General features: G+C 44.1%; 2 protein-coding genes across 3 annotated transcripts; both read left to right on the top strand.

Moving 5' to 3' along the window:
* Positions 1-3611: 3611 nt before the first annotated feature.
* Positions 3612-9618, top strand: nr1d2a (nuclear receptor subfamily 1, group D, member 2a). Its single transcript, XM_044033888.1, has 8 exons — positions 3612-3908; positions 6108-6344; positions 6428-6516; positions 6610-6754; positions 6846-7531; positions 7628-7813; positions 7913-8123; positions 8232-9618. The coding sequence occupies exons 1-8, from the start codon at positions 3878-3880 to the stop codon at positions 8429-8431; spliced, it is 1785 nt and encodes a 594-aa protein (XP_043889823.1). The 5' UTR covers positions 3612-3877; the 3' UTR covers positions 8432-9618.
* Positions 9619-10443: 825 nt separating this feature from the next.
* LOC122774517 (hepatic lectin-like) lies at positions 10444-15055 on the top strand. 2 transcript variants are annotated; one of them, XM_044033889.1, is made up of 6 exons: positions 10444-10489; positions 12172-12219; positions 13153-13557; positions 14043-14384; positions 14466-14554; positions 14768-15055. In XM_044033889.1, exons 1-6 carry the CDS (start codon positions 10483-10485, stop codon positions 14852-14854), a joined length of 978 nt encoding a protein of 325 aa, XP_043889824.1. In that variant the 5' UTR covers positions 10444-10482; the 3' UTR covers positions 14855-15055. The 2 variants fall into 2 exon arrangements, with proteins under 2 accessions (XP_043889824.1, XP_043889825.1); XM_044033890.1 differs by lacking the exon at positions 14043-14384.
* The last annotated feature ends 49 nt before the right edge of the window (positions 15056-15104 follow it).

The following is a 15104-nucleotide window of genomic DNA, read 5'->3' as shown; positions in this document are numbered from 1 at the left end:
TTAACTGCACACTTCCACAGACTCAATCTATCTGATCCTTGTAATGTCACACAGGACGTTGTTCCAGACCAACTTCCTGATTAACGTTCTAGGGATGAGATTGTTGGCAATATGATTGTGCGTCACGGGCAAAAAAGTCTCCATGAGTAACAGTTAACACGCTCCTCTCCCCGTCCACCGCAACAAGCTCTCCAGGTGGGACACCTCGGTGTCCCCAGGCCAGTCAAGCGACATAATCTCTTCAGCGTGTCCTGGGTCCTGCCCTGGGCCTCCTTCAGGTCGGGTATGCTCGAAACACCTGCCCAGGGAGGCGTTCAGGAGGCATCAAGCTCTGGGCCAGGAGGCATCACGCCCTGGCCAGGAGGCATCACGGCCCGGGTCAGGAGGCATCAAACTCCGGGCCAGGAGGCATCACGCCCGGGCCAGGAGGCATCACGCCCGGATCAGGAGGCATCAAACTCCGGGGCAGGAGGCATCACGCCCGGGTCAGGAGGCATCATGCCCGGGCCACCATCTCGATGCGGAACAAGCAGTGGCTGAACTCTGAGCCTCTCCCGAATAATCATGCTCCTCAACCAGAGACCAGAAACTCCTTTTGGCCGCTTATACCCATGATCTCATTCTTTCGGTCATTACCCATAGTCCATGACGTAGACTGACCGGTAAATTGAAAGCTTTGCCTTTCGACTCAGCTCCCTCTGGTGCCGCCATCCGCCCATCAGCCTCTCGCTCCACTCTCCCCTCACTCGCCAACAAGACCAAGAGATCCTGAAACACCTACACTTGGGGAGTTGACTCCCCGCTGACCTGAAGTGGACAATCCACCCTTCTCCGTCTGAGTGCCATGGCCTCAGATGAAGAGGTGCTGATCCTCTTCCCAGAGCAAACTATAGGTCACTGTTCGGTGAAGCCGGTTGGACCGCGTCATCCTCTAGTTCCCAAACCCTCCGCCACCCGGCTGCGCCTCGAAGTCCTGTCCATATGAACAGGATCGATGATAAAGTGCAGCCTTGACAGAGTCACCAAATGAAGGCTCTGCCCGTTTCTGCTCAAGAAGCCAACAAAATCTATAATAAAGCATATTTTTATCGTTTTATCGTTTTCTTACATATTCAATCACAAACCAACAAACATTTCTCGCCATTTCAGTCATTTTTATCTCAGGAAAGAAAGAATGAAACTCCCTGCATTTCTCTGCAACACTGTAACGTTCAATGAACTCGGAAATGTTCTCTTGAATTCAACCACCTGAACGTGATTTCGGGCAGCTAGCCAGCCCCGCCCGTTTGATACAGTAAGCACATTGAATGTCACATAACGACATGCAATTATTATCAGTACAAGAACAGAATGTTCTCTAGCCATGAACAGTATGAGCTGCCAGTTCTATTTAAAATAGGTCAGAGATGTCATTGAGATTAGTGCGCGAGGTGTGGGAAACAGGGCAGGTTTGTCCAAATCAATAACAATAAGGTGTCCCTTGTTCCTTATTATATTTCTCTTGCACCAGAACTCATCCATTAATCCTTTAAATGTCATTTTGTTTAAAAAGTCCATTCGGGTCCGCGGAACGACACAACGCAACACTTTCTCGTCCAGTTGGTGGCGCACTTTTGTGTTGTGCCAAAAGAGATACCAAAGAATGCAGTAACCATGGACACTTGCTTGGGATTATATGAGAAAGTACCCATGTCTGAGCAGGGCGGATTTGTCCAAACAATAATAAGAAATTATAAAATTAGTTTCCCTTGTTCTTTATTATATTTCTCTTGCACCAAAACTCATAAATCAATCAAGTTAAATTTAATTTTGTTCAGCTAACTAGTTCAGTTTGTCATGTGACAGGAAAAGGGCGAGGTCATACATTTCAAGTGGTCCATGAGGGGCCGCGTAACATGACTTTCGTCATTCGCTCAAATCCGTGTGGGGCCACTCAAACTGAAGGAGTGCAGGGATTTGTTCCAGTAGCACAACACTCTTGTTTTGTGTCAAAAGAGACACCAAAGAAGGCGGAAAGCATGGGAACTTGCTCGAGATTACATGTGAAAGTATCCATGTCGGACTGGAAAACCCAATTTGTTCTACGCATGTGCATCTACTTCCTGCAGAAATAGGCTACTTCCTGCCCAAGAGGTTCTGGGACTTGAAAAAATAAAAATTAAAAACAATATAAAATAATGTTAAATTTTCAGATAGATAGAACCCGATAGATAGATATAATCAGATAGATAGATAGATATAATCAGATAGATAGATAGATAGATAGACAGACAGACTGACAGATAGATATAATCAGATAGATAGACAGACAGACTGACAGATAGATATAATCAGATAGAGATAGACAGACTGACAGATAGATATAATCAGGTAGATAGATAGACAGACTGACACAGATAGATATAATCAGATAGATAGACAGACAGACTGACAGATAGATATAATCAGATAGATAGACAGACAGACTGACAGATAGATATAATCAGGTAGATAGATAGACAGACTGACAGATAGATATAATCAGATATAGACAGATCAGACTGGCAGATAGATATAATCAGATAGATAGACAGACAGACTGACAGATAGATATAATCAGATAGATAGACAGACAGACTGATAGATAGATAGAATCAGGTAGATAGATAGATAGATAGATAGATAGATAGATAGATAGATAGATAGACAGACAGACAGACAGACTGATAAATAGATAGAATCAGATAGATAGATAGATCAGATAGATGGATTATATTAGGGATAGATAGATAGATAGATAGATAGATAGATAGATAGATAGATAGATAGACAGACTGACATTTAGATAGAATCAGATAGATAGATAGATAGAAGATAGACAGACTGGACATTTAGATAGATAGATAGATAGATAGCTAGACAGACAGACAGACAGACAGATAGGTAGATAGATAGATAGATAGATAGATAGATAGATAGATAGATAGATAGACAGACTGACATTTAGATAGAATCAGGTAGATAGATAGATAGATAGATAGATAGATAGATAGATAGACAGACAGACAGACAGATGATAGATAGATATAATCAGATAGATGGATAGACAGACAGACAGACTGATAGATAGATAGATAGATAGATAGATAGATAGATAGATAGATAGATAGATAGATAGATAGACTGACATTTAGATAGAATCAGATAGATAGATAGATAGACAGATAGACAGACTGACATTTAGATAGAATCAGATAGATAGATAGCTAGACAGACAGACAGACAGACAGACAGACTGATAGATAGATAGATAGATAGACATAATTCTTTGCTTCAGCAACAGCAGCATGTGCGCGCGCGTGCGTGAGTCCGCGCGCGCGCTCGCACGCTGCACGGCTGTGTGCCGCCACTGTTCCTCGCGCTGCTCTCACCCTCCCGCACGTTGTGCAGTGCAACGTGACCGCCCTCGACACCCCTCCACCGTTACGTCGACGGGGAGCATGGCTCCGCCCCCTCGTGGTCCTGAAAGTGTGTCACTGGGTTAAAGTGGCCAGATCTGCCTGCCAGAGGGGCGTGGCCTGCAATACTGAGAACATTCAGTTCCTTTGAGTCACACACACACACACACACACAGAGTAAGGGGGGGAGTTTCCTGTGTTTGACTCCTGGAAGACTCTCTCTCTGTGTCTCAGTGTCTCAGTGTCTCTCTGAAGAAGCCACATCGTCTGTGGATCTGCTGATGATTTGTCTCTCTGCTATGACCTCCACGTCTTCTTCTTCATATTCATCACTTGTTTCCACGCGACTTTAATCCTCACCGTCCTCGCACTTCGTGACGTCGTGACACCGGTGAATCCACTTTTCAAACCCACAACAGAGCTGCGCGTGTCGGTGAAAAATGCCTGAGGACGTCGGGACAGCCAAGCCCGGTTAGAAGAACGCGTTTTGACATATTTTCAGGACATATCTGCATGAAAACGCTTTAAAAATGCAGCTGTTATTGTTGTTAATGTTTATTTATTTTTTATTTTTTAACTCAACTGTTTGTGCAGCAAATGTAAATGTCATTCAAACTTTTAAATGTGGTGCAGAGTTAGGACTGTAGAACACACTGCATGCGTAATTATAACATATATATGTGTATGTGTCGTCGAGAAGATTTAGGCAGTAGTGTTAATTCTTCTTGTTGATCATTTTCTGAATGGGAACGTGTGAACGATCACATACATGTACACAAACACAGGGAAAACAAAATGGCTGACAAACTTTATAGATAGAAGAAGAAAAAAAAGACTTCACTTGTATACACTTAAATACTTATTATTATTATTATTATTATTATTATTAGTGTTCAAACTAAAAAGAAATAAGTAGAGAGTTTGAATGAACTTACTTCACTGGGCTTTATCAACTTTTTTTTACAGATCACATAATCCGTGTTTTATCATCAATAATATGTAATAAATCTCTTTTTGATATATATACTTCATATTTGACGAGGTGAGGACAACTCTGGATAAGAAGAAGCAAAAACAGACAATAATTTGTCAAATTAAAGCTTAAAGACATGGAAATGAGTTGTAAAAGTACAGTGTGTGTGCGCGCGCTCAGTAATCATAGATTCTGTGTTTATTTTGAACATACACATAAAGTTGTTGTTTTTTTTTGTAAGTGTTGTAATGACAGGGCTGAGTAAGTGTCATGGTGGATGGTTAAAGGGCGGTTACGGTGTTTTTTTGGAGGCAGCAGCAGCGTGAACGTGTTCAAGCATTTGACACAACAACAGTGTTACCCTCCTCCTCGCGCTCACATGGACAGCGTGGCCTAGCCATGTGCCCGTGTGTACACGCTGCGCGGGAACACGCCTCTGATTGGCTGAAGCGCGGGGTCAGTGGGCGCATGCGCCGCGCCGCGCCGACTCCCGTCGCTGATTGGGCGCGGCGCGGGCCCGTGACGCAGCACGTTGCATAATGCGGCGTGTGCCCTGAGCAGGCGGCGCGAGGCAGAGCTACAGGGTCCACGTGAGAGTGGAGGGAAAGCGCTGCGGCTGACCTAGTTTTTTTTCTCTCTGTGTTCTTCTGCTGCTGCTTTCACAGAAATCCATGACAGGTCCACGTGTGGGCGGACCTGAAAGAGAACAGTCATGGTTGTGGTTAGGTAATCGTCTGTCTGTCCTTGGTCCTTTGAGTTCACACTGAAAAAAACAACAGTAGATGCTTCATTTGAGTCATTTTTATTTTACATCGTCATTGTTCTTTTTTTTTTTTTGCATTAAAATAGAAATAAGACATGTTTTTTTTTTAAAGCCTCAATCGTCAACTGTGACCTTTTTTAAAAGTCAACCCAAAAACAACTGGTCAAACAAAAAACACCTTTTCTCTCAGATCAAAAATCTGCTTTCACTAAAAGTTCACAATGGGGAAAAAAACAGCAGAAACAATTGAGTTTGTAACAAAAAATAACAATATTTTGACTTTGTTTACGGTTTTTCAGTTCAAATAAACTTCTAAAATGTTGGCGATTTCAAAGGGTTTGACTCACTGAGACCTTTCCTGTGCTTGTATAACCTGCTGCTGCTTGATTTGCCTCCTTACAACCGCGTTACACTGACCCCGTCTGTACACTGCTGTCGCACACGGACCCCTGCGTGTTACGTAACCACATTATCCAACCAGTTAGCAGTGGAGGTAATAAAGCAGGTCAATCACAGCAGTGAAAACACACACGGTGTGTCAGAGATACAGTTTTTTGTTGCCACTGTCCTACTAAGAGTTTGTTTATTTGCCAGTTTTTTTTTTATCGCGGTGGTTTACGCTGTAATTCCTGCCGTTGTCTCTGTTCTAGAGTATTATTTGAATTCTATGTGTAAGGATGAACAGTCTGACACAGTTGTTTAAAACTTATGAGCATTTCAGTCATAAATGCCAAATAATGACAAACAACATGGAAATTCCCACGTCCGACAACAACTGGGCAATTTTCCCTCCTCGCACGGTGGTGTAGTGGCCAGCACCGATGCCTTGCAGCATAAAGACCCCGCAGTGACCTGGTGACCTTTCACCTTGGGTTTAACTCCAGCTCCCCTTGTGCCGGACTGATGAATGAACCATGTGACTCTCTCTCCACAGGAGGTGTGATTGCCTACATTTCCTCCGGCTCCGCCCCCAGCCCTGACTCTTTCATGAGCACCAGCCCCAGTAGCGGCTACCTGTCCACGTCGCCGACTCTTCCCCGCCCCTCGCTGCCCAGCCGGGCCGTGGGCATGTTAGTGGACATCGCTCCGCCGGCCAAGAGCGGGCTCCAGCGCGGCAGCGGCCTGGACAAGGCTGGCCGCTCTTCCGCTTCCTCGAAGAGCAGCATCACCAGTAAGCACAGCATCAGGGAGGGGTTTCATCAAGGAAGGAAAGAAAAACAACCGCCCGTGACTCACTGACCTCTGTTTCTGCAGAAATCAACGGCATGGTGCTGCTGTGCAAGGTGTGCGGCGATGTAGCCTCGGGCTTCCACTACGGCGTCCACGCGTGTGAGGGCTGCAAGGTGAGAAGAGTTCCTGGAGCGAAGCTCCGCCCCTCCGCTTGTCCGTCTCATGTCGAATGTTTATGCTCATTTATGCCAACTGTGGTTCCGCAGGGCTTCTTCAGGAGAAGCATCCAGCAGAACATCCAGTACAAGAAGTGTCTAAAGATGGAGAACTGCACCATCATGAGGATCAACAGGAACCGCTGCCAGCAGTGTCGCTTTAAGAAGTGTCTGGCTGTCGGCATGTCCAGAGATGGTGAGCGTTCAGTTTTGTGTTGAACTCTGTTCACTCAGCACCTCCGTACTTTGCAGTGTGTCATCTGATGGATGCCGTTTCTCCCCACCAGCTGTCCGATTCGGCCGCATCCCAAAGAGGGAAAAGCAGAGGATGCTGCTGGAGATGCAGAACGCCATGAACAACATGATGAGCAACAACAGCCAGCTGCACAGCATGCTGCACGGCCACCAGAGCCCGCCTCTGCCCATGGAGGCCATGACCAGCGACGCCGGCGCCTCGCCTTCCTCGTCCTCAGCTTCCGATTCCCCGTCGTGCTCCAGCCCGTCCTCGCCGCAATGCCCCCAGGACTCTGAGTCAGTGCTGTCCATGGACACCAACTCCAGCTCCGCCTCCTCCTGTTCGTCAGACAGTGGCGAGGACGAGGCCGTCGTCACGACCGGCAGGCAGCACCAACACGCCTTAGCGTTCAGCCAGCAGAGGTCACAGAGGCAAGGCCAGGTCTCGCCGTCCGCCGTCGCCCTGGAGACGCGGTGTGGAAACCGTGCGGAGGAGCAACCACAGAGCTGGAACCTGTGGAACAGCAACGGTGTTTACCGGCACAGTTCGTACAGCAACAGCCAACACGTCACCAACGCCGCTTACAGAGACGAGAGGGGCGTTCACCAGCAGCGGCTCAACAGCGCCCCCAGCTGTGAGCTGTCAGAAGACAGCCAAAGACAGCACAGATTGAACGCACAGATTGCCTCAAATGTTTATAATGGAGCGAGCAGCTGTGCGAACAGCAGAGCACACCTGGTGAGTCATTTTCACCTTTTCTACTCCCTCGCTGTTTGAAATAACAGGCAAGCGTTTGAACTCACGGTGACCTTCTGTCGTTGTTCTTTCTCGCAGGTCTGCCCAATGAACACCTCGCCTTACGTGGACCCCCACAAGCCGAGCCAGGAGGTCTGGGAGGAGTTCTCCATGAGCTTCACCCCCGCTGTGCGGGAGGTGGTCGAGTTCGCCAAGAAAATCCCCGGCTTCCGCAACCTCCCCGAGCACGACCAGGTCAGCCTCCTGAAGGCCGGAACCTTCGAGGTGAGAGAACGGGAAAAACACAGGCAGCTTTTTTTTTTTACTGTGGTTCTGCCAATCAGAGCCGGTCCGACTAAAAATCCTCCTCCGCTTGACTTCCAGGTGCTCATGGTCCGATTTGCCTCACTGTTCAACGTGGTCGAGCGGACGGTGACCTTCCTGAGCGGAAAGTGCTACAGCCTGGACACTCTGCGCTCGCTGGGCGCCGGCGAGCTGCTCAACTCCATGTGCGAGTTCAGCGAGAAGTTGGCAGCGCTGCGGCTCGACGCCGACGAAATGAGCCTCTTCACCGCCGTGGTGCTCGTCTCAGCCGGTAAGAACCGGTTTACCATTTGACGTCGTAAATGTACACGTATGTGTGACTCTGGACTCGTCCGGTGGCTACATCCATAGCATTTACGCAACCGCGCTTTCCCCACAGACCGCTCCGGGATCCAGGACCTGAACTCGGTGGAAGCCCTGCAGGACAATCTGATCCGGGCTCTGCGAGACCTGGTCGTGCAGAACCACGGCGACGCGGCGGCCACCACCTTCACCAAGCTGCTCCTCAAGCTTCCCGAGCTGCGTTCGCTCAACAACATGCACTCAGAGGAACTGCTCTCCTTCAAAGTTCACCCTTGAAAAGCTTCCTCGGGGTGAATCTCCTCCCTCTTCCTTCACACGACTCCACCTCCACCACCAGGACCTGCCTCTCGGCGCCGCCACCTCCTCGCCCTATGGACTTGACCAACCCTTATTCTGCGTGTGTTTCCAGAATGTATTTGAAAGTTGTTCATTTTTTATTCTATTTTTTTAAGTTGACGAGGTCGGTAGAAAAGAACCTTTCAGACGTACTGTATTTATAGAAGAGAGACACAAACACATGCAAGTGTCCCGCAGACAGAAGAGGACTTAACTGGCTCTCAAAGGTCCAGTGTGTAAGAATTGGCGACACCTAACACTCTTCACGTACCACAGCGTAGAAAGCTCCCGCTCCACAGCGCACACTCTGGCTGTTTTCTGTTAGAAACACGCACCAACGCACACTCACTCAAACGCAAACACATTACTGTGTTACTATATTCACTCTCGGCCAATAAGCGCTCCTACACCACACACACACACACACACACACACTGGACCTTTCCAAGAAACGACGAGCAACTGGTGAATATCATTATTTTTGAGATGATAATGTTTGTCGTTTAATTCCAAAGTGTAATTCTGTGGTGAGCGAGTGAATGTGACAAACGTTTGTGTGGTTAACATTTTGACTGACAACACGGCGGCGAGAAAAAGGCGAGCTATCGGGGGAAATCCAAACAAAAAGAGAAAGAATGTGTGACGATTGCTGCTAATGCATGGCTCCTCCCCTTTGCCTCAGAAAGCGTCAGTTTTGGTAGTTTGACCGCGTGTCGCGTTTGTTCTGATTGTCTTGACGTGGTGATTTCTGGGGGACATTTGCACGAGTTCTGGAGCAGAAACAACCCACAGATGAGCGTGAGGCGGCACCATGTAAAGCTTTTTATTGTACATATAACGACACCCAGGTGTTTTGTTTGTCACTTATGGTTTTTATGACGCCTTTTTTTTTTCTTTTTTTTTCAAAATGAGATTTGTTTTGCGTGCGTTTGCTTTCAGCACAGCACTGAACTTGACACTTTGTTTTTGTCTGTTCACTTTGTTGGAATTTATGTTTCTTCTACTGGCAACACGAATGCCACATGTAAATATCTACATAAATATATATATATATATATAAATATATAAATATCTGATGAACATAGAATATAAAATGGTATAGTATGAATAAATTCAAGTGAAGAATACCCTTTAGTTTGTGTTTTTATTTGTGTTCCAGTCCTTGGAGCAGTAGTAACCGTGCTCCTCCACAGGGTGGAGCTGTTGGCCTACACCAGCCTGATATAAACTTGGAAGGGTTATTTTGACACTAGTAAAGGGAAAAATTGTGGGATTTGTTAAGATGTGTAAATATCAGTGTTACTGGTGAAGAGTAAATGAAGATGGCAAACAAAAAGAATGAAAATAATTCAGCTTCTCCTGGAAAAAAAAAAAGATTATAAAGATGAAAATCTCTCTGGAATGATGGAGAATAAGCTCTAAATTCACTCACATCAAAGTACAACCTGTGAACATAATCTCTGCAAAGTTTGACTTTGATCAAGGGAAGCAGAACAAAATTAGAGAGATTTTAGTGCAAAAATTGACTCATTTGGCACATTTTGGAAACATCTGTGCCATCTGTATTTAAACCACGTATAAAACTACTTTCTTCACTTTTATATAACTTTAATGTTCAATAAAACAATGTATGGCATTGTTTCAAAGTTCCTGCAGACTTTGGTGTGTTTTCCATTCCAAAAACAAACACCAAATGGGTCCACTGAGACTTGTCTCTCTGTGCTGGTCTGTATCTCTGCGAGGGAGTGGTCTAAATGAATGGACGACATCTCATTGGCTTCCTTACAGCCAATAGAAGGACGCTGTTGGCTCCGAATTTTGATTGACAGCTTTGTTAGCCAATGAGAAGCAACAGAGCGCGCGGGTGTGCCTGGCTGCTGCCTTAGGATAGAGTAATGCTTCTCAAAACGTGATGACATCACATAGAGACGCCAGGAAGCTTTTGAATGTAACACAGGAAGTCAGTCTAACCGGGAAAAGATGAATTTTTCATGAAAGGTAAGAACATTTTACACTTCTGTTGTCTGTATTCTGTGGCTTTTATCTCCCTAATGCTTTGTCGTATGCTGCTTTGGTGTACACCGTTGGAAACAGCAGAGTCTCAGCCATGTGGTGTGTGTTTGTGACAAAATGGTGGCTTGTTAGCTCCAGAAATGCGGCGAAATGTGCAATAAATCTTGACACAGCGGTATTTACGAAGCTTGGTACGAAGTTATTCATATAGGTGGTATTTAAGCTGTGTTTGTCACATTTAAAATAGATTTAATTTGATGCCCAGCTTCGAAATGTTCTCTCAAAATTAACTTTTTTCACGATCGAAAATAGTGAATAGTGACTCTGTCGGGGTTCCCCAATTGGGGGATCTTCGTCTCAGCTTTATTGGAACCTCACCAGAGCAGGTACTGAAGAAATCATGTCATTTGAAATGAACACTTTGGTTTGAAAGATGAAAAAATCTTTTTTTAGGAAGGACAAAAAATATGCTCTTTACAATAGTTGTGTTTGCCCCAACACCATCAATCGAAAGAAAGCCCCTAACCGACTCTCAAACAGAGGAATTATCACTGGCCAATATTAATAATATAATATTGCATAATTTATTTTCATGCAACACCTGTCTCAGATTCAGCCACGCAGATTATTCATGTGTTTTTGTTTACTAGTGTTTTGGACATTTGAATTGAATTCAAATGTCTCATTTACCTATATCAGACTCATTGAGAGGCTTTGTCCTGCAGAGGTTAACCACACAGAGTCTTTATTAGCAGATGCAAATGCTCATCCATATTTTATATTAACCCTTAGAACTCAAAGGATTTAGGATGTGTTACTATATTAAAAACGTATATACAGAGGCTATACTAGTGTGCAATATAGAGTGTCTTATATCCTTTTTTTCAGCACAATTTAGGCAATCTGATGGAAAAAAAACTATAGAAATACAAACAAAAAGTACTTTTTTCTTCCTTTTTTTTCAAATCCGATTGAATTTTCTGATTTATCTTCAGGTCACAGACTCAAGAACAGAGATCGAGCAGTTTTCAAATGACTAACGCTTGTTCAAGAGCTGGGTAGTCTGTTAAGTTAGGTACGGTCTGAATGTTCTTATATTAGATATAGATATATATACTGTATGTTGTCTGATATATGCGTTTATAGATGTAATCCGTGTTATTCCTGCCACAATGACCTCAGGTTCTAGCGCTCTGCAGCTGAATCCTGTTTGCCTGTTTGTTGCTGGTGGTTAGTTAGTTGTGCATCAAAAAAAACCACCGCACGTGTCGCATATGTAAATTGTCCAGGGCTTTATAACATCCCGTTTAGAACCGGCTCCTTTGGAGTTCAGATTTGAACATCCTTCAGCAGCTGGATTTCAAACTTGTGAGTATTGTGAGTCTTCGTGAGTGAGTTAATGAGATGGAAAATTAAAAAAAATGAAAGAACTACAAATGCATGAACTCAAACTCATGTTGGAAATGGAGATAGATTGAATATATACAGTGCTGTGCTGACGTCTTAGGCCACCATTAGATTTGTTGTTTTAGTAATGCTATAACGACAATAGAGGATAATTATTTCTATTTCACTTCACTGGAACACATCCAGAAAATATGTATGCAGTTTTTTGTTGTTTTAAAAAAAAATACTGTATTATTGACCTGCTTTCCTCTTGTTTGCAGTCAAATCAGAGATGGGTTGTTATGTGACGTTGACTCTGATCTTTTATGGTGAGTTCAAGTGTTTACATGCACTGTCGTGTAAAACAGTGTTTAAATGAATTTCTTTAAAGTGAAAGAAACAGAAGTGCAGATAGTGAAATGAAGAGGCGAGTACATCTTTGTTTCTATGCTTCACGTCAGGGAAAAGATTCAATTATTTTATTTCATTGATGATATTATGATGAATTGTACGTGTATTTGTTTAAACATTAAAGGGCTGCTTGGTTTAAGGTAAGAGATTAGAAACTTTTAAAGGTCCAGTGTGTGAAATTGAATATACTACCCTATACTTAACTATACATGTTTGTATAACTGTATAATGACTTCAAAATAAAAATGGAGCCTTAAGGCCTTTGCACACCGGACATGTTTGTTTTTTTTCCGGGCAAATTATTTGCAAATATTTCGAATCAATCAGCATTCATTTCATGTTAGTTTTCAGATCATGGTCGATTTTTCCCGGGCAATTTTCCGACGTTCACTCCGAGCTGCTGTGTCCGGCTGCATCGGAATGATCCACACTTTGTGTCTCGTGTATTTGCGTCACGTCCAGTGTGCGGAGACCTTCAGAATAAGCCTTTAGGTGTGTTTACTTTCGGCCGCCATCTTGCACCACCATGTTTCTACAACAGCCTGAATTGACAAACCAAAAAGGAAAAGGGTAAATAACAGCTCTGTCCACATGAACCTGATGCATAAACCAACAAAGAGGGAACAGCAGAGAGCGTAAGAGAGCGGTGAAAGAGTGTTAACATCCTTCCCGGTATGCAAAGGCCACCGTAGATGCCTGATGCACTTGGGGAAGGGAGCGGTGAGGGGAGGAGTCCTTCATTTTGTTATTTCTGCAGTGTTACTATGAGATGTCAGTCACTGTTACACACTGGACCTTTAAAACTATTCAATCATGAAACACTAAAGATACTTTCTATCATCAAATCTCAGGATGGAGCCTCAGCTCCTGCTCTAAGTTTCCTCCTCGTATGTACTACTACATAAACCAGAACATGACCTGGTTCCAGGCTCAGAACTACTGCAGAGAGCATTACACCGACCTGGCAACCTTTGACAGCTACGATGATACAAGCATGCGAGAACCTACACTTTCTTATAAGGCTGCATGGATCGGACTGTTTGATGACCCCAAATCCTGGAAGGAAAACCTCGGAAATGAGTCCAACTCCTGGAGATGGTCAGTGTCTGGTGAAGCAGGCAAAACTACTTTTGAGGCTTGGGCGAGCGGCGAGCCCTCGTTTACGAATGGAAGTGAATCCTGTGTCGTCGTGAATCCTGATGGAACTTGGGGCGACGCCACCTGTGCCGGTGCCTACGCTTTTGTTTGTTACACAGGTAAGAAGACATTTGAGGTTACATCAGCTCTGTTTATGTTTATTTTTAGGAGGAAGTGCTTGTATAAATAAATGAGTTAACCAAACAACACACCATTGTCGGTGTAATGGTGAGATAAGGCAACAAACACATTCATAAGATATGCAAACATTTCATGTCAGCCTTTAATGAAATAGACACTGAACTACCCTTTATACTGTACGATCCTTATACATTGAACTTGCACAGATGAATTGGTGAAATGCAACATGAATTCATAATTGATCTTCTTAATGTTTTCCTTAAATATTCTTCTTCAACTCCGCACTCGTTTTGGTTTTATCCACAAAAAAAGATCACTTTTTATTTCTGTTTATAAAAATATTAGACGTGTTCCTGTGAGCCAGAAAAAGAAAGTGTCAAATAAAGTGTAATAATTGTTGCCTTTTTGCACAGAAAAGATCAAACAAATATAAAGACACTGACTTCACTTCTGTCCATCGCAGTCACAAACCAAACAGAGAGAGTCTATCATTTCATCCCGACTGTGAAATCATGGAATTCTGCTCAGGAATACTGCAGACAACACTACACAGACCTTGCTGTGATTGAGAACGCTGAAGAAAACGCTTTGGTCTTTTCAAAAACTGCTAATCAGACGTCTTGGATCGGCCTGTACCGAGTGCCATGGACATGGTCTGACGGGTCTCACGGTTCCTTCAAGAACTGGAGAGGCCTTCAACCAGATAACCTAAGCTTAAACCAGTTCTGTGTGGTCGAAGTGTGGCCTCAACATTACTGTGATGACGTACCCTGTTCGTTGTCGCGGCCTTTCATTTGTCATCAAGGTGATAGTTCAATAAGAAGAATAAGTCTCAGTTCAATTTCACAGTACATGAGTGACGTGCTTGTTCTTTTGTACTTTACAGTGACCACACTGAAGACCACGGTGGGGATGAAGATTATGACTGATGCAGATATGACAGATCCAGCTGTTATTGAACAGTTTCTCCAGCAGGTAACATCCCACGTAGTTTTCTAGCCTCGCTTACGTCAGACTGCATCTCAATCTCATGTTGTATCTATACCGAAGCTGCTAGATGTTAAAATATATTTGATAATGTTCTGGCATCTCCGCACTCGTCCTTCTCCTCAACTTCCACCACTCGTGTTACATATCAGAGCTTTCACTAGTCATCACAAGCTTGCACATTTCTTTATTTCTCCTCAGATCGTCAAAAGGCTGACAAACCTGAGATGGACAGACTTCAAGCTTCAGTGGAAGAATCTTCCCTCAGACCAAACCAAAAAGACCTGAGTGGACCATCTTTATTCCATCTCCTGAGCAGTCGAGAGGATATTGAGCTGCTTCCCAATGATTGTGTTGTTTATGGAGGAGTTAAGCTAATAGGCGACGATAACAGAGAATAATGTTGTTAGTATGTGCGGCGTGATGTTTCCTCAGTATCTTCTGTAACTTGTGTCCTCAGACTAAATAAAGCAAATGTATCATCTCCAACACGGAAGCACTGAACTGAGCCAATGTTTCGTGGACAACTTCTCTGATA

This window comes from Solea senegalensis, linkage group LG9, assembly GCF_019176455.1.
Source record: "Solea senegalensis isolate Sse05_10M linkage group LG9, IFAPA_SoseM_1, whole genome shotgun sequence".
NCBI classification, from domain to species: domain Eukaryota; kingdom Metazoa; phylum Chordata; class Actinopteri; order Pleuronectiformes; family Soleidae; genus Solea; species Solea senegalensis.
The sequence above is the reverse complement of the archived record's forward strand: the minus strand, read 5'-3'. Positions and strand labels throughout refer to the sequence as shown.

Coding starts and splice junctions, on each gene's coding strand:
- nr1d2a (XM_044033888.1), top strand. CDS start 3,878: ATGCCTGAGGACGTCGGGACAGCCAAGCCCG. Junction 6,345..6,427: donor CTCGAAGAGCAGCATCACCA/GTAAGCACAGCA, acceptor CTGTTTCTGCAG/AAATCAACGGCATGGTGCTG. Junction 6,755..6,845: donor TGTCGGCATGTCCAGAGATG/GTGAGCGTTCAG, acceptor TCTCCCCACCAG/CTGTCCGATTCGGCCGCATC.
- LOC122774517 (XM_044033889.1), top strand. Junction 12,220..13,152: donor GTTGACTCTGATCTTTTATG/GTGAGTTCAAGT, acceptor ATCAAATCTCAG/GATGGAGCCTCAGCTCCTGC. Junction 13,558..14,042: donor CGCTTTTGTTTGTTACACAG/GTAAGAAGACAT, acceptor TGTCCATCGCAG/TCACAAACCAAACAGAGAGA.